The following is a 23,061-nucleotide window of genomic DNA, read 5'->3' as shown; positions in this document are numbered from 1 at the left end:
GAAGGTACCGAGCAGGGGTGGGTGTTTCTACGGGGGGAGGGAAGGTACCGAGCAGGGGTGGATGTTTCTATGGGGGGAGGGAAGGTACCGAGCAGGGGTGGATGTTTCTATGGGGGGAGGGAAGGTACCAAGCAGGGGTGGGTGTTTCTACGGGGGGAGGGAAGGTACCGAGCAGGGGTGGGTGTTTCTACGGGGGGGGAAGGTACCTAGCAGGGGTGGGTGTTTCTACGGGGGGAGGGAAGGTACCTAGCAGGGGTGGGTGTTTCTATGGTGGGGGGAGGGAAGGTACCGAGCAGGGGTGGGTGTTTCTACGGGGGGGGAAGGTACCTAGCAGGGGTGGGTGTTTCTATGGTGGGCGAAGGGAAGGTACCTAGCAGGGGTGGGTGTTTCTACGGGCGGAGGGAAGGTACCGAGCAGGGGTGGGTGTTTCTATGGGGGGGGGAGGGAAGGTACCGAACAGGGGTGGGTGTTTCTATGGTGGGGGGAGGGAAGGTACCGAGCAGGGGTGGGTGTTTCTATGGTGGGGGGAGGGAAGGTACCGAGCAGGGGTGGGTGTTTCTACGGGGGGGGAAGGTACCTAGCAGGGGTGGGTGTTTCTATGGTGGGCGAAGGGAAGGTACCTAGCAGGGGTGGGTGTTTCTACGGGCGGAGGGAAGGTACCGAGCAGGGGTGGGTGTTTCTATGGGGGGGGGAGGGAAGGTACCGAACAGGGGTGGGTGTTTCTATGGTGGGGGGAGGGAAGGTACCGAGCAGGGGTGGGTGTTTCTATGGTGGGGGGAGGGAAGGTACCGAGCAGGGGTGGGTGTTTCTATGGTGGGGGGAGGGAAGGTACCGAACAGGGGTGGGTGTTTCTATGGTGGGGGGAGAGAAGTTACCGAACAGGGGTGGGTGTTTCTATGGTGGGGGGAGGGAAGGTACCGAACAGGGGTGGGTGTTTCTATGGTGGGGGGAGGGAAGGTACCGAGCAGGGGTGGGTGTTTCTACGGGGAGAGGGAAGGTACCGTGCAGGGGTGGGTGTTTCTACGGGGGGAGGGAAGGTACCGAGCAGGGGTGGGTGTTTCTACGGGGGGAGGGAAGGTACCGAGCCGGGGTGGGTGTTTCTACGGGGGGAGGGAAGGTACCGAGCAGGGGTGGGTGTTTCTATGGGGGCGGAGGGAAGGTTCCGAGCAGGGGTGGGTGTTTCTACGGGGGGAGGGAAGGTACCGAACAGGGGTGGGTGTTTCTACGGGGGGGAGGGAAGGTACCGAGCAGGGGTGGGTGTTTCTACGGGGGGAGGGAAGGTACCGAGCAGGGGTGGGTGTTTCTACGGGGGGGGAAGGTACCTAGCAGGGGTGGGTGTTTCTACGGGGGGAGGGAAGGTACCTAGCAGGGGTGGGTGTTTCTATGGTGGGCGAAGGGAAGGTACCTAGCAGGGGTGGGTGTTTCTACGGGCGGAGGGAAGGTACCGAGCAGGGGTGGGTGTTTCTATGGGGGGGGGAGGGAAGGTACCGAACAGGGGTGGGTGTTTCTATGGTGGGGGGAGGGAAGGTACCGAGCAGGGGTGGGTGTTTCTATGGTGGGGGGAGGGAAGGTACCGAGCAGGGGTGGGTGTTTCTATGGTGGGGGGAGGGAAGGTACCGAACAGGGGTGGGTGTTTCTATGGTGGGGGGAGAGAAGTTACCGAACAGGGGTGGGTGTTTCTATGGTGGGGGGAGGGAAGGTACCGAACAGGGGTGGGTGTTTCTATGGTGGGGGGAGGGAAGGTACCGAGCAGGGGTGGGTGTTTCTACGGGGGGAGGGAAGGTACCGTGCAGGGGTGGGTGTTTCTACGGGGGGAGGGAAGGTACCGAGCAGGGGTGGGTGTTTCTACGGGGGGAGGGAAGGTACCGAGCCGGGGTGGGTGTTTCTACGGGGGGAGGGAAGGTACCGAGCAGGGGTGGGTGTTTCTACGGGGGGAGGGAAGGTACCGAGCAGGGGTGGGTGTTTCTACGGGGGGAGGGAAGGTACCGAGCAGGGGTGGGTGTTTCTATGGGGGGGGAAGGTACCGAGCAGGGGTGGGTGTTTCTACGGGGGGGGAAGGTACCGAGCAGGGGTGGGTGTTTCTACAGGGGGAGGGAAGGTACCGAGCAGGGGTGGGTGTTTCTACAGGGGGAGGGAAGGTACCGTGCAGGGGTGGGTGTTTCTACGGGGGGAGGGAAGGTACCGAGCAGGGGTGGGTGTTTCTACGGGGGGAGGGAAGGTACCGAACAGGGGTGGGTGTTTCCACGGGGGGAGGGAAGGTACCGTGCAGGGGTGGGTGTTTCTACGGGGGGAGGGAAGGTACCGAGCAGGGGTGGGTGTTTCTACGGGGAGAGGGAAGGTACCGAGCAGGGGTGGGTGTTTCTACGGGGGGAGGGAAGGTACCGAGCAGGGGTGGGTGTTTCTACGGGGGGAGGGAAGGTACCGAACAGGGGTGGGTGTTTCTACGGGGAGAGGGAAGGTACCGAACAGGGGTGGGTGTTTCTACGGGAGGAGGGAAGGTACCGAGCAGGGGTGGGTGTTTCTACGGGGGGAGGGAAGGTACCGAACAGGGGTGGGTGTTTCTACGGGGGGGGAAGGTACCGAACAGGGGTGGGTGTTTCTACGGGGGGGGAAGGTACCGAACAGGGGTGGGTGTTTCTACGGGGGGAGGGAAGGTACCGAACAGGGGTGGGTGTTTCTTCGGGGAGAGGGAAGGTACCTAGCAGGGGTGGGTGTTTCTACGGGGGGAGGGAAGGTACCGAGCAGGGGTGGGTGTTTCTACGGGGGGAGGGAAGGTACCGAACAGGGATGGGTGTTTCTACGGGGGGAGGGAAGGTACCGAACAGGGGTGGGTGTTTCTACGGGGGGAGGGAAGGTACCGAACAGGGGTGGGTGTTTCTACGGGAGGAGGGAAGGTACCGAGCAGGGGTGGGTGTTTCTACGGGGGGAGGGAAGGTACCGAGCAGGGGTGGGTGTTTCTACAGGGGGAGGGAAGGTACCGAGCAGGGGTGGGTGTTTCTACAGGGGGAGGGAAGGTACCGAACAGGGGTGGGTGTTTCTATGGTGGGGGGAGGGAAGGTACCGAGCAGGGGTGGGTGTTTCCACGGGGGGAGGGAAGGTACCTAGCAGGGGTGGGTGTTTCTATGGTGGGCGGAGGGAAGGTACCTAGCAGGGGTGGGTGTTTCCACGGGGGGAGGGAAGGTACCTAGCAGGGGTGGGTGTTTCTATGGTGGGGGGAGGGAAGGTACCGAGCAGGGGTGGGTGTTTCTACGGGGGAAGGGAAGGTACCGAGCAGGGGTGGGTGTTTCTACGGGGGGAGGGAAGGTACCGAACAGGGGTGGGTGTTTCTACGGGGGGAGGGAAGGTACCAAGCAGGGGTGGGTGTTTCTACGGGGGGAGGGAAGGTACCGAACAGGGGTGGGTGTTTCTACGGGAGGAGGGAAGGTACCGAGCAGGGGTGGGTGTTTCTACGGGGGGAGGGAAGGTACCGAACAGGGGTGGGTGTTTCTACGGGAGGAGGGAAGGTACCGAACAGGGGTGGGTGTTTCTACGGGGGGAGGGAAGGTACCGAACAGGGGCGGGTGTTTCTACGGGAGGAGGGAAGGTACCGAGCAGGGGTGGGTGTTTCCACGGGGGGAGGGAAGGTACCTAGCAGGGGTGGGTGTTTCTATGGTGGGCGGAGGGAAGGTACCTAGCAGGGGTGGGTGTTTCCACGGGGGGAGGGAAGGTACCTAGCAGGGGTGGGTGTTTCTATGGTGGGGGGAGGGAAGGTACCGTGCATGGGTGGGTGCTTCTATAGGGGGTGCTGGTCTGACCCTCTATTGCTCCTGGAAACCCCTGGCCCATACCTGGCTTTTCCAGTTGGCTGGCAGGGGGATGTGGTGATTGGGACCTCCGGTTTTCTCATTGTAGTACATGAACGTGTTAAGATCAGGGAAGTTCCGGTTCAAGTCGATGCCGTTGGCATTGTTCCTGCCCGTCAGGTACCCAATGGCATCTAGGTTCTGGAGGGAGAAGGCCCACAAGCCCCTGTGAGATCAGGGGAAATGCAGGCTCCATTCAAACGTCATGCAGGAAGGGCATGTCCAGAACCTACACAATGAACCTGGGCTTCGCGGTGTCTGAGCCCCCCAGGCAGTCACTGCAGGCAGGGAAATGAGCAGCGCTGTGCTTGGTGCAGGGGAGGGTGAGTGTAGTGAGCGCCATTCCCCAGACGGGGACACTGAGGCAGTCCTAAGTAAGCAACTTGCCCAAGGTCTCACAGCACTCAATGACTGAGCCAGGGACAGGCCAGCCTGAGTCTCGTGCCAATGGGCCGTGTTCGACAGCACCAGGAGGGATGAATTCCAGCAGGGTCAGGGGAAAACACACAGCCCCGAGCGTGTGCTCCCGACTGCTGGGCATTACACTTCCATAATGCCATTTACCATGGCTGCGTTCCAGGCCGGCGCTAGCGTGGTCATGGACTGAAGATGAAATCTGTCTATGCTCTACCAGTTCACCCCACACCTGCCAGCTCCAGGGCAGCTTGCCTCCTTTCTGCTGCCAGCGTCTGAGACGGGAGGCTGGATTAGATGCTCGCGCTCCAGCCACCTCCCAAGCCCAGCACCCTCCCTCCAGTTCCCTCTTCCTGAGGCTCTTTCAATAAACTCCACCTGCCTGGGCCAGGGCTGGAGCGGTGACACACTCAACCCCTCGCAGGGCTCCACCGTGGTCACCCCAAAGCCCGAGCAACACAAGCTCTTCTCCCCGTTGTGGGCTCCTCAGCAGCTCTTTACCTGGAGCACTGACTCCAGCAGAACCCGGCTCAGGGCTGCCCCTCGGAGCCCACGGCTCCCTGTGGCCCCCCCAGCTGAGCGCCCTGAGCCCGTCCATAAGGACCAGGTGACCAATCGAGTGTCAGCTGAGCCCTTTTGTCTTCCCCCCTCTGGCTGGGAAGGGCTGGTCCCCTCCTGCCTTACGGGGACCCATTCCCCCATGACAATGATCTGCTCTGGCAATGCCTGGACATTCAAGTTGCTGCCAGATTAGGGCTGTGCCAGTTCGTGCTGGGGGCCATATAGTGGTGGAAAGCTGCTTTCCTTTCACACATCACTTCTGGGTCAGCACTGAGACCTGCATGCTTGGGCCAGAGAATCTGCTGGCCAAAGGCCTGCTTAGTCGCCCGACCGGCCACCCTGAGCATGGCAATATTTCTCAGCTGCCTGTTTGCAGCCCCTGCACGGTGTGCCCATGAACGGAATCACTTACCTCATTGGCCAGGGCCACGTTCCACCCTCCCACCCTGGCATTTAGCCTGTCACTTCGGGAGGGTTAGGGTGAAGTGCCCAGGTACAGGGTTTCTTTACAACCCATTGACAGCCCCATGGCTCATGGCATCATTAGTACGTGATGCCCATCCCATTCAATGCAGAGCAAGAATAAAGGAGGCAGCTGTTTCCCCGTCACCTCCCAGGCTGTCCTCCGAGGGGCAGACGCCGGCCAGAGCTAGCTGAGCTCTGGAAGACTGAAATGCAAACAAAGCAGAATCAGCTCCCTGGGAGCTTGTGAAGGCCACGGTCTGTAGCAACAATGGAAATAACAGCCCTTCCCAGACAGCGGTGAGGTATGTTCCTGGGCATCTTAGAGATCCCGGCGGGGGCGAGATGTGCTGAAGGGTGGGAACCAAGTTGTGTGAAACACACGCTGAGGGAGCAAAGACAGGAGGGGTGGGATGAAACACTAGCTAGGGATTTGGAGGGTGCAGGTGGCAGACAGCAGAGAAAACGGTTCCCTATCTATTTGTAACTGTCCATCCACTGTCGGTGTGTGCACACCCACACGCACTGTTGTTGGAGATTTCTGCCTTAGTGGTGTCTGTAGGAGCGGCTGTGGTGGTGGTACATTAAGTGCCACTGCCCTGAGCCCGCTCACTTCCTTCTTGCCTTCAACTCCCACAGTGGAGCAGGAGGGCAGGGGACAGAATGGACATGAGCAACCCTCGCAAAGAACAGTTACATGCAGGTAGGTAGCTGCACTTTCTTCTGCGAGTACTTGATCATGTTGATCCCACGTTAGGCGACTCACAAGCAGCAGGGCCAGGCCTAACCGATTGGTGGCCCTGGGCAACCTCTCGGCTCACCCGTAGAGTCGACAGATGGTTTAAAAAAATACCCGACAAAAATTTGTCGAGCAAAGGAAAAAAAAAGAAAAAAAAGGGTCAGGGAGTCACTAGGGGAACCTGGGGGGAGGATCTGGGAGGTTGGGCCGAAATGTGGTCGTGACCCGCCCTTAAGACCGGATCCGACAAGCAGTATCCACAGAGGTGGCCTTGGAGTTCACAGTTTAGCAGCCTGCCACATTGCTCTGCCAAACTCAGCTTCATCCTCGGGCTGCTGGATCAGCACTGAGTCTACGATACATTTGAGAGAGGCTGTGCGTTTGCTCTAGAGCTCCTCCTAAAACGGTAAGCACTAGCAGCACCAAATTCAGTAGGCAGCTTTCCTTTCCCATAACTTAAAGCAGGGCCAAGGTTTGGTTGTGCCAGGAAAATGGATGTGCCTGGAATGGAATTGAGGCTCCTAAAGCCATACAGAAAAGAAACAATCACCAGGCAGGTGAAAGGAGCTGATTGGGACTGCCCCAGCTCTGAGCTTCCCATCCTCCAGGTGCCTTTTAGGTGGGGGGGGGGGCTGAATTCCCTCCCCTGATTCATACAGGATGTTGCTGGCTATTCCCCTTTGTCAGGGGGTGAGGGGAAAGTGCCCAGTTTGCTGCATTCCTCACTCTGGTTGGGGATAGCATGAGGCAGACAAACATTGACCTGCCTCAGCCAGGGAACATTCACCCCTCCCCCGGCGAAGGGCTTCTCACCTGGCCCCAAGCTGCTGTGGTGAGAGAGGGCTGGCATGGTCCTTTCTCCTTGGTGCAATGTGCATAGTGAGCCCCTCATCTCCACCCCCACCCCAGATCACTGATTGAAATGAAGAAAAACAAACATTTTTTGAGTGAAGGACCTGAACAACGCCTGGTAAATCTTCTAGTGGACATAAAGACATGACTGAGGATGTGGCTTGTCTGCAGTTGTCCTGAATATCACATGGGACAGAAAGTTTGCTGAGGAGACCTGTGCCCTGGCAGAGTAGGTGGCGACAGTCACTGGAGGTAGCACCTTTGCTTGACCATAGCAGAAGCAAATGCAGGCCATGGTCCAAGAACAAATCCTTTGTGTGGATACAGGGCAACCGTTCATCCTGTCAGCCACCGTGACAAATAATTGTGTCGACTTACAGAATGACCTGGTTCTGTCAATGTAGCAGGCCAGAGCCTTCCAGATATCCAGTCCAGGTAGCCTGTTCTCCTCAGATTGATGTGGCTTTGGGAACAAGACCAGTAAGTAAATGTCCTGCCTCGAATAAAACTGAGAGATGGCCTGGGGGAGAAATGCTTGGTGTGGTCTGAGCTGGACTTGATCCTCGCAGAAGGCCATGTACAATGATTCTGAGGTGAGCATCCAACCTCAGATACTCAGCAGACAGACATTGCTGCAGTGAGGAACGTGACTTTTCAAGAAAGGAGAAAAAGAGAGTGCAAAGCCATAAGCTCCAAGCGGGGACCCATGAACTGTGACAGCACCAGATTTGAGTCCCATGGCAAGACTGAGTCCCTAACAGTGCTAGTAGAGGCGCTCTGTGCTCTTACAGAATCTGGCCGCAATACCGAGTGAAGGCCAGATAGCTGCTAGATGGCTCTTGGCTGATGAGAGGGACAAACCCTGGAGCTCGAGATGCAGAAGGCAGCAAGAATAAGCTGCAGAGGAGCCAAGTCAGGCCAGACACTTCTGTCCAAGATCCAGCAGGTGAAGTCTTCACTTTGTCTGGTAAGGTGAAGGATGCTGAACCAACAGGATTCTGAACCTCAGCCAAGCACTGCTGCCCCTGCGTGTTCAGCCATGCAGCAACCAGGCTTTCTGATGTAATTCCGCCAGCAGACTGCCTTGGTTCTGGGACAATAGATCCAATCTGAGAGGTAGCTGGAATGAGGTCACCACCATGCTGAGCCAGTGTTGCTACAGCCACAGCAGCATAATACAGATGATCCTCCTCCTGTCCTGTTTGATCTTTGTTGGGACCTGGGTAGCAATGGCAGCGGTGGGGAGGCATGTCACAGCCCCGACCTTGGGAGCAGAAAAGTGTCCAACAAGGATCCTCTGTCCATGCCCCCAGTTGAGCAGAAGATGTGGCATTTCCTGTTCTGCGTGGAAGCGAACAGGTCCACCTGGGGAGTCCCCCACCAGTGGAAGGAGGAACCATCAGCCATTCATGGGGAGACCCAGGCTGCCTGCTGAGGGGGGCTGCCAACATGTTCCTGGTTCCCAGAAGATAAGCAGCTACAAGATGGAAGTTGTGCTGCAGACAGAAGCCCCAGAGCCAGAGGGCTTTCAGGAAGAGGGCAGGTGACCTGGCTCCCTGACACTGACATGAAGGGCACAATTGTGACTGGACAGTGACCTTGAGCGCTGAGAGCACCCAGTTAGGCTCCCCATCCCAGGTCTGAGCTGTCAGGGGCCAGGGTGACCGACGAGGCTGGGGCCACAAAGAGAACGCCTTCCAGCATCAACACGAGATCCTGCTACAGGGTGAGGGACAAGAGTCCTCTGTCCAGCATCCTGACCATCCAGCCCATGATGTGCTTGCTGGGGACATAGGTCGGTGCTAGCCATGCTTGACGGGGCCAGAGGCAGAGAGGTGTGTGCTGAACCATGTGAGTACATGCTGCCGTGTGGCACCTGAGAGCAAGCAGAGGGGGTGGGCATGCAGGCTTGTGATGAAATCTGCCATAGTCCAGAATTCAGCCTCAGGGAGGAAGGCTTTGGCCCGCGTGGAGTCAAGGGCCACCCTAATGAATTCTATGCATTGTGCTGGAATTAGGTTTGATTTTTTCTCATTTGTTATCAACCCCAGGTTGCAACAGGTGGACAGACCAGATCGAGATGCCTCCGCACCTGATCTGGGGACCGGCTGTTTAGCAACCAGCCGTCATGGTGCTGGGATATCTGGACCCCTCAGTGTCTCAGGTAAGTGCCCATGGGTGCAATGTGCTTTGTGAGAATGCACAGACATTGCCTGAACTAGAAATGGCACCATCCCAATGCGCCAGTGCCCCAGAAAGACTGAGATAGGAAAGTACGTGTCCTTCAAATCCAGGGTGGTGGATCAGTGTCCTAGCTCAGTGAAAGGGATGAGGGAGGCCAGGGAGACCATGTGGAATTTGAGCCTTGAAGAGACTTGCTGAGGAGATGAAGGATGGGTGTGAGGCCCCTTCTGCCTTTAGAATTAGGAAGTAACAGGAATAAAATCCTCTTCCTTCCGCGTTCCGAGGCACCTTCTCCACTGGCCCCGGGCACAGGAGATATTCAGCCTCCTGGACAAGGAGTTGCTTGTGAGAAGAGTCCCTGAAGAGGGATGGGAAAGGGGAGGAAAGCCATAAATTGTAGGGTGCAGCCTGACAAAACGGTATCAGCACCCAGCAGTGATGCAGGAGCAGGCGGACGGGAAAGGGCGGAGGGGCTTGAGGAAGGGTAGGGCTGGATCCAGTGCATGGGCTGGCGAGCTGTCCTTGAACACTCGCTCAGAATGACTGCTTGTGGCCTCCCTGACTTGTGGGGGGATCAGGATGGGCCACATGGTATGAAGGTGGCTTCCCCTAGGGCTACAGTATGACCCCCCCGATCACAGTCTAGGTTCTAGGGAATTTCCTCCTATAGCAGCTAGGTCCAGAAATTCCCTAGAACCTGGGTGGGGGCAGGTCGCTGGCCGAGCGTGGGGGTCATACTGAAGTGGTTTGCAGTATGTGGTATGCAGTGGTAGCGCCCTGAGGTGGGTGAGAGGCCTGTCCCAGGCCCTTTGGCACTGAGGGGCGCCACGTCTGCTGCTGCTTCCTGGGCACTGGCAAAGGGGAGCAGTGCCGGGCCGAGCCTGGTGCCGATGGCGCACTACGCCCCCAAGCCGATGTACTCAGCATGGGCTCAGCCACAGAGGGTTCTGATGCAGGATGAGGAGCTGTCTCCATAAGGAGGGCCCTCAAGCTGATGTCCCCTCCTTCTCATAGACTCTAAGGTCAGAAGGGACCGTTGTGATCATCTAGTCTGACCCCTGCACAGTGCAGGCCACAGACTCTCACCCACCCCTCCTAGAATAATCCTCTCCCCTAGATCTCAGATATTGAAGCCTGCAAATACTTTGAAGGCCCCAAGATGCAGAGATCCTCTAGCTGTGACCTGTGCCCCACGCTACAGAGGAAGGGAAAAACCTCCAGGGCCTCTGCCAATCACCTTCTGGTTCTGAGGGTGAAAGTTTTTACGCCAGCCCTTCCTGGGGGTGTCTCCCAAAGGTCTCTCCTGCTAGCCAAACGTGACTTGAAGCCAGGCTAGTGGGACATACTCCCCCTGGGGTAAATCCCAGCAGGAACACTATTCAGTAGCTTCGCACTATTCCTAACTACAACACACTATGCACGATACACACCAATGAAGCCTGTGATAGGAAACCTGCTACAGCTTTGTGATGCAAGACAAGACATTCCAGCCAGCCACCCACCAGGTCAGAACTGAGACTGCGCAGGGCCCGTGGTACGGAACATACTGCCACAAGGGAGCCACTCCAGACGGCACCGCAGCCAGCCCTACGGATACCGCTAAGGCAGACGTCTCTGACAACTGCGCAACCTAAAAGGGAATCAACATGATCAAGCACTGGAAGAATGATGGCCTTCCCCTGCAGAGCTGGAAGGGTCACCTAATTTAGTCTCTTGTCCTCAGGGAGGACCAAGTAAACCAGGACCATCCTCAAGCGCTGTTCGTCCAGCCTGTTAACAATTTCCAGTGCCAGGGATCAATGCTCCTTTTCATTTTTCCCATGCACACGCAGGATATATTTCGTTATGTGCCAGCACAGAAGTGATGTGTGATTAGGGCAGGGATGAGAAGTCAGAGTGGGAGAGGGGGCTCTGGTTGGGGCAGCAGGTTAGGATGCAGGGAGGTGAGGGGTGACGGGAAGAGGGATTTGGAGTCTGGGCTGCAACAGGAAAGAGGACTCTACGCAGGCCTAGCAGCTCTGGGGTCGACAGCATCATGTTGTCATTCAGTTTGCAACCCATTGTACCCTCTGCCCTGCTGCTGCCAAGCCACTTATTCCCCATTTTATCGCCGTGCATTGATTTTTTCCTTCCTAAATGAAGTACTTTGCATTTGTCTTCATTGAATTTCAGCTTGCTAAATTCAGACCAATTCTCCTTTTGGACTCTAGTCCTGTCCTCCAACATGCTTGCAACCCTTGCAGTTTGGGGACGATGGAGAAAAACAGGCTTAAACATCTCAGCTTTTTTATGTCTGTTACTAGCTCTCATCCTCAACCTACCCATTTCCTTCATCTTTCTCTTGCTCTGAATGGATTTGGAAAACCTCTTCTTAGGGCTTTTAGTGACCCTTGCTAGGTGCAGCTTCCCTTGTGCTGTTCTCATTTTGCCCTCCATGCCTGTGCTAGTCTCCTTTCTAGTCGTCCTTAACAACTACTGGTGGAGGCGGCACTGGTGTGCTACCCTACAAGGGCAGGCCATGCCCCTGCCAGGTGAGACGGGGAGAATGCTTGCCTGGTACCTGGTTGGCAGCCACTTCATATCCATCTGGGTTCATGGAAGGCAGGATGTGGATGCGTGTGTCCCAGATGAGCCGTGTGATCCGTTCGCTCCTCCGGCGATACTCCTCACACAGGAACTCCGAGAGCTGGAGCAGCAGCTCCCTGCCCAGAACCTCGTTCCCATGCATGTTCCCAACATACTTGAACTCCGGCTCCACTGGGAAAAGCAGGAGACTCAGTGACACATCAGCAGGAAGGGCGGGGGCTGGGATAGGGAGTGCAGCCAGTTAATCCCATGAACAAGGGGTCAGTGTGCGATGAGGCAACCCAGTGACACCTCTGAGCAGAACCAATGAATGACCCAAATGATTTGTGTTTGTCCCATACCGAGCACAGTGGGGCCAGGCCGGGGGCTCTCATTTCCTCAGGAAACTCACTCATCAATAGTAGCATCTAGGGATGTCAACGTATAGCCAAGTGCATGGTGGACTGATGAGCCTGGGCTCACCAGCTAACCCTCACAGTTCTATGCGCCCCCCATGCAGTGTGGGAGGGAAATGGGAAGGAGGGAGCCAGTACGTGTGGGGAGGTGGCTTTTAAGGTCCTCGCCAGCACTGACTCTTGTTCCCCCCCACCCTGTATCAGAGGCAGCAGAGTGGGGAGCAGCCAGCGACTTTTAAGCTGGCTCCCTATATGCACCCACTCCCGCCTGCCCCCTCTCCCTGGTGCTGCTGCGTCTACAGGTGGCTCTGCAGGTACTGGCTCCCGCCTGTCCCGTGCCACACACTTGCTGGATGCTCCAGGGCAGGGGGAGGGAGGCCACACCACCCACCCAGTGTGCTGGGGTGGGGTATCTGGGCTTGGGTGGGACGGACAGATCCTCAGGCAGAAGGGGCAGCCTGGGCCACAGATTAGCCTCTCCAAGCCCCAGGTTCACCCATGCCACTGCCCATGGCAGGGTGGGACCTCAGGAACACAAGCCCAGACCTGTTTGTCCAACCTGTTCTTTAAAACCTCAACCAAGGGTGAGGCCAATTCCACGGCTTAACTCTCTTTTAGTTCTAAGGATTTTTCTAATACAGCAGAACTGCAGAGTCAGGCATCTCAGGAATGGAGGCTGCTCAGAACTCGGAACCAAACATTAGGGATGTTCTTTTAACGACTCACAACAGAACACGAACCTGACACAGCTTTGAAATGTTACTATGCAGAAGAAAAGTGCAGCTTTTAGCCATCTTAATTTCAACGAAGCAAGCACAGAAACGGTTTCCTCAGCTTGTAACTTCTTTTTTAAACTTTCCATGTATTTTTTAGTAGTTTACCTTTCATAAAGTGCAGTATTTGCACGTGTGTATGAATTATATTGCCTGATTGTGTGCTGCTGGTTCCAAATGCGGTGTGCAGCTGAGTGTCAGTTTGTAACTCTGAGGGGCTAGCATAGATCTCCTCGCTGCACATGCAGCCCATTCCTTGTCCTACCTTCAGTGGCATGGAGGACAACTGATCACAGTCCCCTGGAGAGCAGCCCCTAACATATTTGAGGAGTGTGATCACATTCCTCTCGCTCTGGTTTTTGCAAAACTCAACATTCCCAGTGTTTTAACCTTTTCCCATAGGTCAGGTTTTCTAAACCTCTGATCATTTTGTTGCTGGCCTCTCACCGGTTTGTCCACCTCCTTCCGGATGTGTGCAACAATCCCAGGCACAGCACTCCTGCTGGAGCCTCACCAGTGCCAAGCAGAAAGGGACACTTACCTCCTAGGTCTTACATATGACACTTCAATTAGCCGATTCCATTACTTCTGCAGGGGTGCAGGGTTGGGTTGTGATCTGGGGCAGGGATGCAGAGGGTTTGGGTGCGGGAGGAGGTTGTGACCTGGGGCAGAAAGTTGAGGGGAAGGAGAAAGTGGGGTGCCAAGTATAGGCTCTGGCCAGGAGACACTTACCATAGGTGGCCCCTAATCAACAGCTCAGCAGGACCCTTGGGCAGGCTTCCTGCCTGTCGCACCCCCACACACTGCTCATGGATGGGGCCATGTCCATCGCTGAGCCCTTGGAGGGGAGCAGGACTTCCTGTGCTGCATGCGCATGGCCCAGGAAGCTCCCATTGGTGTTTCTGGAGTTCCCTCCCCTCCACGGGGCGCACACGGTGCAGGGACACACACTTGCCCCAGCAGCCAGCCGCTTTGAGCTGCGGGTAGGGAACCTGCCTGAGGCTCCCATTGAGCCGTAGGACGTGGGCAGCCCAGAGGATTGTGGTGGGTTGGATCCTAAGGTTTAGGGGGCCAAATCTGCCCCCCCGGCAGTATTTTGCCCACCCCTGCACTGGGACGTAAGCGCCCCTTGCAGTATAAAAGGCTAGAGCAGGGTAGGAAGTAGCTATGAGGCTATGAGTTTTAGGAGCCTGTTTCCTGATAAGACCCAGGCGATGTTTGCTGGCAAGGGATAGCACCTCAGCATCACAGCCCAGCCCCCAGAGATGCTGCCAAGCTCCTGAGAGAGGAGGCAGCATCCCCTGTCTGACGGCACTAGCTGGGAAGAAGGAGGCATGAAGCACAGATTATGCTTGCACTCTCCGCAACACCTTAGACTTCCTTGAGCTTGACAGCCACGGAGAGGCTGCCTCCTCCCCCACCCCCGAAGGTTCTGCTTAACCTCAATTGGAATGGTTTTGTCTGCACCGGTGACCCTATGAACTCCACCGTGCTTCCTGGCCACGGGTGCACTGTTCTGGAACAGCAGTTCCCATCAGGCCTGCCAAATCCATTCCCCCCACATACTGGTATTCCTCCAAAGCAGGCCATGGGCAGTGTCAAATACGAGCTTACGTCATGCCGGTCCCAGGGTCACTCCGGGATGCACAGTCTAAGCAGTTTGTACTAAAGATGTTTGAAAGTCTCACTCAGGTCAGGGATAAATAACAAACAGGTTTTGTGCCAAAGGAGGCTGATTCACCTGTCTCACTGTCAGCTGTGTAATTGAACATTGTAAGCAAATACAATGGGAACATTTTACATTTGTAGTCATCAGTAGGGCACAACGGCAACTTGAAAACATTATTGGGGGTCCTCTTGATTCTAGGGACAAGAACAATGACCTTTGGGATATAACAAAGGCAGAGAGACATATTTTTCATCCTCCACTGAGGAAGCAAAAAAGACAATGCTACTCTGGATTCATGAAAGCTGGACCCTAACCATGCAGGTTAGTAATGCTGGGTAATGGCTTTAGGTGAGAAACTGCTTTCGACAAAGATTTCAGTATCAAAGTCAAGTTTCAACTCTAGGAAGCATGTCATAGTTTTGTTTTTATGTAGCCTCACTCACCATTTGTGAACTCTGATTGTTTTCATATCTATGTATCTCAGTGCTGGGATGTCATAAGGACCTGAGCATGGAATGTTATAGCCAGCTTGGCTACCCTGGCTGCTTCCCCACCCCACAACAGACCCTCTGCTCAGCACTGGTGGGCCACAGTGAGGGAGATGGGAGAGAGTCTGTACCAACTCACTACCTCACTTTCTGAAGCGGGTGTCCTGTGGCTACAATTACTGGATGGGCCACCTGGACATCCCTGAGTATGGAGGCTACTGAGCATAGCTCAGTGCAGGGCTGACAGCGACTTCCCTGGAATTACCAGGGAGCAGAGCTGCACTAGACGGGGGATCCGTGTGTGTGTGTGTGCACGCGCGTGTGCATGCGACCTTGGTGTGACACAGACAGCAACATGCAGAGATACAAGTCCCCCCCCCCCCCAAACCTCCTCTTGTTGGTACTTACAGAGTTCATGGACTCCAGGGTTGTCACTGAATTCCAGGACATAGAGCTCTCTCCCCTGGACACTGCTGCCGATACTGTAAATCCTGGTGATCTCGGGACACTCATTGTGCACATTGTACAGGGCCTGCACAAGCTGCTCATAGCGGTGGTGGAAAAAGTTCACAGAGGCTGCCACTCTCAACAGAAGCAGGAATCTCAGAAGAGGCCAGAGCAACTGAGACATCCCCTCCCGACACTTTGCACTGGGATTAACGCAGATCTCAGAGTTCCCTTCCTGACAGCTTGACAGGAACTAATGTGCAAACTTTAACCAGCTCTCTGCAGTCTCGCAGCCAAGTGCCAGCCCACTGCACCTGCCGGGTGGGGGGAAGGGAGGAGAGCTGGGTCGGGGAAGAGTCTTGCACAGCTTGCAATGCTTTTCAGCTCTGAGCTTCAGCATCAGGGCTCCCACCCACCCCAGAGCTGGGATGACTTCAGAGCCAGCTCTTGCCTTTGGAGAGTTTCACTGATTCCTGTTCATTTATTAACTGGACGGTAAACAGGGCCCCGAAGCCACTGACTGTCCCTGCAAGAGAAGCAGGGGGCTCGACAGCTGGCTGCATGGGCCTCATGCAGCTGCCATGTCGGTCAGCCTGCAAAGCGAGAAAGAACAGAAGAGGGACACGAAATGCAAGAGGAGCCCTGCTGAGAGACCACGTACCTCAGGGATGGGGCGTCTGGGATCAGTGATTGGTCTTCACAGCACTTGCCAGCAATAATACATGGCTCTTCCCAGCTCTGGGTCCCAGTGTGCTCCACAAAGGACAGGCTGGCATCATTACCCCTACTTAAGGAGTCAGGGCTGGAGCTGAGCACAGAGCCAGCATTCCTGGAGCTCTGGCCACTGCCCGGGATGCCTCCTTAGTGCCCAGCCCAGCCCAAACACTGGCCGAAATACTTAAGGTCTAGCAGAATTTGCCAGCCAGAAGCAGGGCATCATGGCCCTCTGTCCCTGTCCCCACTGAGATGTGAGATGCTCTGCTCCAGTCCCGGACCCAGGGAAGCCTGCTCCCCCAGACTCTGCTCACAGTACAGAGTGGTGCAGGTCAAAGCAAAGTGCTGTTTCAGTCCCAGAATCAGAACTCCTGCCCTGGAGATGCTGCTGATCCAGTAGCTCCTCCACGAGCCAGCAGGCTTCCCATGCCCAGCGCGAAATGCCACCCTTGGTCAGAAACAGACAACGCCAGCAAACGTCTGCACCATTTGGGCGCTCCTTGAGAAAGGACCCTTCACATAACCTATTCCCCATGCTGGCTCCCATCCCCCCAGTGCTGGCGAAGGGCTCCTGGATGGCCCTGGGGAAGGGGGTCCATGCTCACCCTTCTGGGCTCCAATGCCTCTCATTCCTCAAGGTCAGCATAACGCCGTTCTGGGAAAGGCTGTGTGCCACTTCAAGTGCTGGAGGCTGGGAGGCAAGTCAGGGACAGCTAGGTCTGTCTGCAGCCCAAGAGAGACAAGAGTTTCCTTCTACCCCCAGCCGCCATTAGAAACTCACTTGGCTGGGTCTGTCCTGCCACATCCCCTGCCCACTGGATTCCTCCGCTCAAAAGAAACTTCCTGACCTTGCCGAGCACAGTTCTCACCAATCTCATCCAGATCTCGTTTCACATCACAGCTGCCCTTCGCCCCCTTCCCTGCACCAGGCCAACGTATCTGCCTGCTCCTGTCTTGTGCCTTTTCCCAGGCTCCTGCCCCCGCCCCAGTCCAAGGCACCGGCATCCTGCCCCACCTCTCATTTAGGGCCCCATTCTATGGAAAGAACAAACCCTTAAAACCCCCAAATGACTCGTTTTGGGGAGGCTTGGACATAGGAATAAATGTACATTTACTATTATATTAAGCCCCTTCTTCCACCCCAATTTAGCTCCTGGCCCCTGGGTCTCACCTTCAGTCTCAGGGGATAATACGCCCTCAGGCGCAGGAATTGTCGAGTTGCGCTTTGTACAGGTGCTAAATTCCTCAGACAAAAAATGGTGCAGTGGGCACCAGCCTCTGTTAATGCTTGTAGGAAAAAAGCAAGAGGCATATTACTTGGCAAGGGCTTTGAGGGATTCTGTAGGCACTGTGACTGGAGCTGCCCCAGAGCTAAGAAGGGCGAAAGGAGGAAACCAGTGTGACCTGGGAACACAAGTGGGCTGCACTAGCTGTTGGGAGGGAAGGTGCAATCAGAGGGTGTTGTGTAGGATGGTGTTATTCAGCCATTGGAACACTGTGCCATGAACACCTGTGCATGAGCCTCTCCCTCTGGCATACCCTCAAACCCCTCTGGTATTCACAGGTGGCCTGTGACAGATGCTATAATAGGAAGAGGCCCTAGTGCATCTGAGGAAGTGAGTCTTTGCCCACAAAAGCTTAGGCTCCAATAAATCTGTTAGTCTATAAGGTGCCACGGGACTTCTCGTTGCTATAACAGGAAGAGGCCCTGGTGGTGGAAAACATGACAAGATTGCTCTGGGCACAAGCTGATAAATCTCCCTTCTGGTCTTAAGGAAATAATGGGGCACACAGAGAAAGAACTCACAGGATGTTTGTTAACACCTGCAAGTAGGGCAAGAGAGTTTACAGCAGATGTGAGTTACAAATACCAGTGAGGGTAATGAAACAACACAAAGGGCTGGTGTTAGAAACATGGCCAGGAAAGAAAATTAGACTTAATTTGGAAAAATGCAGCCACTACAGCTGGCAACATTTATCCAAACCCAGAAATTCAGCAAGGGAGAAACCTGGAATCTGCAATGTGAGCGTATAGCAAGAGAAACAAAAAAGCCAATATACCAGCAGGTTTCACAAGCACAGGCCTCAGGACACAGGACAGGAAGAGGATGGTCCCTCTGGGCACACCCCTGGAAGACAGGATTACGAAGAACTGGATCAAACTGAACAACAGAAAAGTTAATCTGACGCTCAGGAGAATCTTCCTTACAGTGAGACACCTGATCTAGATTGCTGAGGGGATGGGGCAGGAGCCCCATGACCCACTGGGAGCCAGCTGGAAAGCTGTTTCTCAGAAGATGGGGTGAGAGCCCCATCACTGGGCTGTTCACAACGGGACTAGGGAGGGCTTTAGCAAACAAGTTATGGAGAAAAAATCATCTTGCAACTTTTCCATCTCTTTCCAAAACCAAAACTCCCCTATTTCCCATTACGGCCAATTTTTCACGCTCTGGGAAAGAATGAGGAAATGCCACACATGCTGATTAACAAATCTTGGTTTTAATAAAGATACTGAGATGTGTGTGTGCGTAAAATGAACCATCTGCTGCAGATTCACACTGGTGTCAAGGAAAGTGTGTAACTCAGGGAGGGGGGGCCCCAGCAGCCTCACAACACCCCCTGGGACCTCTAGGCTCTGGCATATTCCCCTCAGCACTGGCACATGCCTGCCGCTCCTGCAGCATTCTGGGCCTAGGGTATGAGTTGGTGCCGGTGAGGAAAGCAAGGCATAAAAAGGCTGGCTGGCACCAGCATGACAAGCCACGCCCATTCTGAACACACTGACGGACTCATGGCCCAAGTCGTGAATCCCGAGTGGTCAGAATCTACCCTCCTGCGCTGTTCCCATTGCAATGCCATCTGCCCCAACTGAGAGCCTGTTGGGCGAGGGTGTTAATCACAGGCCGGGGGAAGCCTCTGCAGCCAGCGGCTGAATGGTGAGGTTGTTGGACAGGTGGGATGGGGAGTAAGTGGAGCTGTTTTAAGTTGGTAGCTGGGGGACAGGATGATGCTGGAGGGCTGGGTGCCTAGATAGCCGTTAGCCCTGCATTACTCTCAGCCCTACTGCCGGGAAGTTTCATGCCTGACCTTTGTGTGAAGAGAAAGTGACCAGCTGGTGAGTTTATCAGGCCTGGAGGGAGCAGAGTCTGATTGCACTGTGGGCCCCTGCTGCAGCCTGGAAGGTTATAAAGTCCAACTCGGGAAGTCTGCCTGGAAAGGGCAGCTCCAAGTCAGAGCCATGAGTCACAGAGCTGGGATGCCTTGCACACTCCGGGCTAAATTCAGACCAGGCTCTCAGCTGACTCCCATGCAAGGGCTGGGGAAGTGCCAGACCGGAAAGACTTGAAGCTCAGTCTGTTTCCTTTCTCCAAAAGAAGAGCAAGAGGGGATGTGATTACAGCGCAGAAATACTTGCACAAGGAGAAAATACTGAGTACGAACAAGCTTCCACCATGAGGAGAGAAGCAGATCAAGAACCAATGGCTGGACACTGAAGCTGGTCAGTTAGAAACAAGGCACCAGTTGTAACCAGATCATTCACCATTGGAACAAAAACTACTCAGGAAGGGGCTGGTTTTCCATTTCTGGGGGGTCTTCAGATCCAGACCAGAGGCCTTTCTGTAAGATACACTTTACTCAGGCTCCAGTTCCTGAGCTCAATGCAGAGCTACCTAGTGAACCTCTTTGGCTTGTGATAGGTGGGAAGTCTGGCCTTACAGCCTATGACTCTGGGTTTGGGCAGCTTTCCCTAAGCAGAAAATTCTTAAGTTCCTCCAGAGCAGGAGGAAATGGGCAGTACAGAGAGCACCTGAGGCCAGCCTCAGCCCATAGCAACAAAAGTGTTGGCCTGGAAGGAGAGAGGCTGGTGGCTCGTATAGATTTGGCCTTGGCTTGAAGGGTTCCTATGGGGATGCCTGCCAGTTATAGAATGGCCCTTCTTAGTAGTGAGGAGGCTAAGGGGGAAATCCGGTAGAGGTCTATAAAATCATGATAGGTATGGAGAACGTGAATAAGGACAAGTTATTGACTTGGTCTCCTCACATAAAAAGTAGGGGTCAAAATGAAATGAACAGGCAGCAGGTTTAAAACAAAGAAATGGAAGTTTTTCTTCACACAGCGCAGTCAGCCTGAGAAACTCCTTGCCAGAGGATGTGGTGAAGAGCAGGACTCTCACAGGATTCAAAGAAGAGTTAGATTAATTCAAGGAAGTGAGGCCAAAATGGGCAGGGATCGTGTCCCTTGCCTCTATTTGTCAGAAGCTGGGAAGGGGGGAGGGGAGGGACACTTGACAATTCCCTGCTCTGTTCACTCCCTCTGGCCCCTGTTGGACGATAAGGTACTAGGCTAGATGGACCCTTGGTCTGACCTCGTCTGGCCGTTCTTATGACCCCCGCAAGTCTTCACATATCCTAGATCTGGCTCCCATGAATGAGGAGATATAATTCAGAAGATTTTTTTTAAAGACACATTTAGGGGTTTTTTTTTCTTTGCCTTATGAGACTTTAGGGTTCATTCAGGCAACATTTTTCAGTTTCTCTATAGCCATCAGTGCTAGAAACTTGCTTTTTTGAAAGAAAAGGAAAGAAATCCGAGGTTCTTGCCTAATCACAGTTCCAGGAGCTGGTGTTTTGTTTTGTATTTTTTAATAGCAAATAGCTTGAGACTTGCAATTAAATCATCAGAATTGGCAACTCTGCTTTGCTAACAGAGACTCAAGACATTGCTCAGTCTGATTTCCCTTCCTTGGCATGACTCCCTACTAGGACACAGAGGGACAGCCTGGGATGGGCATTGATCTACCCTTCTCCCTGCATCTCTTCAATCAATTAAGCTGGCACCTCAGCTGAGAATTTCCTGACGTGTGGTAATTCCAACTCCCAAGCCACAAGGCAAAAGTCACGCTCACTGGGGGCTGCCGAGTCGGAAGTGAAGTGTCACTGCTGACCTGAGAGCAGGGCGAGACTAGATTGTAGGCTGGCGCCAACTCTCCATCCCATTTTGATCGCAAGAAGGGGCCGTTAGCCCTGGAGAAATGGCCCCTCCAGGGAACACTCTGCAGACGGGGATCTCTAGACAATGCAGAGTTGGCTGAATGAACAGGGATGTGCCAGTCACTGTGCTCCAGCTAGTCCAGCCCCAGCTGCATACGCCATTTACAGGGCAAGCAGCTCCCCTGCCTTTCCGTTCCAGAGCTCCGTGCAGTTTGAGCAGAATGAAGACTCTGGCCCTGGGACCATGCCAGGGTCTCAGGGTATTTGCAGATGATAGAAAAATAGGTCGAGTGGTAAATAATGAAGATGCCAGGTGAGTTAAATAGACCAGCTGGACTGACAGGTAAGCTAGGCCTACAAATACAGCCAGATACAAGGTCACACGTAGGGTGCAAAGGGCAGGGGAGAGAGCTGCGGAGCCCATCTCCAGCATGAGACAGTGTCTACAAGGCTACTTTTCATTCTACACCACAAGCCCCATGAACCTGAGTCAGGTAACCTGGGCTCTGAGACTTGCTGCCACGAGTGGTTTTTTCTCTGTAAACAAACCCTGTGGGTGTGCCTAGCCTACACCCCTCTGTCGGCAGAGGGATGCAAATGGGGCACTTCGAAAGTGCAAATGAAGCAGGGATTTAAATATCCCCCGCTTCATTTGCATAATCACACAATGGTGCTCTTTCAAAAAGTACTATTTCAAAATTGAAAGTACAGTCTAGATGCAGTTCTTTCGAAAACAGGGCGCTTTTTCAAAAGATCCTGTAAGCCTGAGCACCCCTTTTTTGAAAGAACTGAGTCTAGACTGCGGTTTCAATTTCAAAATAGCATTTTCGAAAGAGCGCCATTACGTGATTATGCAAATGAAGTGCAGAATATTTAAATCCCTGCTTCATTTGCACTTTTGAAGTGCTTCATTTACATCCCTCTGCCGACAGAGGGGTGTAGTCTAAACATAGCCTTGGTGACCATGATAGATAAACTGAATAGCTACGAGAGTGAATGTAACCCTTAGGGCTGCGTCTAGACTGGCATGATTTTGCGCAAATACTTTTAACAGAAAAGTTTTTCTGTTAAAAGTATTTGCGCAAGAGAGCGTCTACACTGGCAAGCACCTTTGCACAAAAGCATCCGTGCCAGTGTAGACGCTCTCTTGAGCAAGAAAGCGCCAATGGCCATTTTAGCCATCAGGCTTTCTTATACAAGAAATTAACATTGGGGCTGCATCTAGACTGGCAAGATTTTGCGCAAAAGCAAGTGCTTTTGCGCAAAATCTTGCCACCTGTCTACACTGGCCGCAAGTATTTGCGCAAGAACACTGACATTGTAATGTACAAAATCAGTGGTTCTTGCACAAATACTCTGACGCTCCCGCTCAGGGATAAGCCCTCTTGTGCAAGTATTCCTGCGTAAGAGGCCAGTGTAGACCGCCAAGTTAATTTCTTGCGCAAGAAAGCCCAATGGCTAAAAGGGCCCTCGGAGCTTTCTTGCTCAAGAGAGCGTCTACACTGGCATGGATGCTTTTGCGCAAAGGTGCTTGCCAGTATAGACGCTCTCTTGCGCAAATACTTTTAACAGAAAAACTTTTCTGTTAAAAGTATTTGCGCAAAATCCTGCCAGTGTAGATGCAGCCTTTGCTGTCTACACTGGCCCTCTTGCGCAAGAATACTTGCACCAGAGGGCTTATCCCTGAGCAGGAGCGTCAGAGTATTTGCGCAAGAACCACTGATTTTGTACATTACAACATCAGTGTTCTTGCACAAATACTCATGGCCAGTGTAGACAGGTGGCAAGATTTTGTGCAAAAGCAATTGCTTTTGCACAAAATCATTCCAGTATAGACGCAGCATAGAAGTATAAAGAGGGTAATATCAAGCAGGGGTAAGGGAGAGGTCTTACCTCTGAATATATTAGGTTGATTACTGGAATACTGTGTCCAATTCTGATGTG

General features: G+C 54.1%; 1 protein-coding gene across 3 annotated transcripts in view; it reads right to left on the bottom strand.

Moving 5' to 3' along the window:
• CPN1 (carboxypeptidase N subunit 1) overlaps positions 1–16,863 on the bottom strand; it is a 49,217-nt gene extending 32,354 nt beyond the window's left edge. Inside the window, exons 1-4 of one of the 3 annotated variants that reach the window (XM_075934441.1) lie at positions 16,732–16,863; positions 15,374–15,726; positions 11,615–11,811; positions 3,828–3,983 (exon numbers count right to left, since the gene is read on the bottom strand). In XM_075934441.1, coding sequence (XP_075790556.1) covers positions 3,828–3,983; positions 11,615–11,811; positions 15,374–15,596 — 576 coding nt within the window. In that variant the 5' untranslated portion in view covers positions 15,597–15,726; positions 16,732–16,863. Of the gene's footprint in view, positions 1–3,827; positions 3,984–11,614; positions 11,812–15,373; positions 16,067–16,731 lie in introns of those variants that run through there. The other 2 variants (XM_075934442.1, XM_014571920.3) reach the window with 2 other exon arrangements.
• Between the last annotated feature and the right edge of the window lie 6,198 nt (positions 16,864–23,061).

Source organism: Pelodiscus sinensis, chromosome 8 (genome assembly GCF_049634645.1).
Source record: "Pelodiscus sinensis isolate JC-2024 chromosome 8, ASM4963464v1, whole genome shotgun sequence".
Taxonomy (NCBI): Eukaryota; Metazoa; Chordata; order Testudines; family Trionychidae; genus Pelodiscus; species Pelodiscus sinensis.
This window is presented reverse-complemented; position numbering and strand designations above follow the sequence as displayed.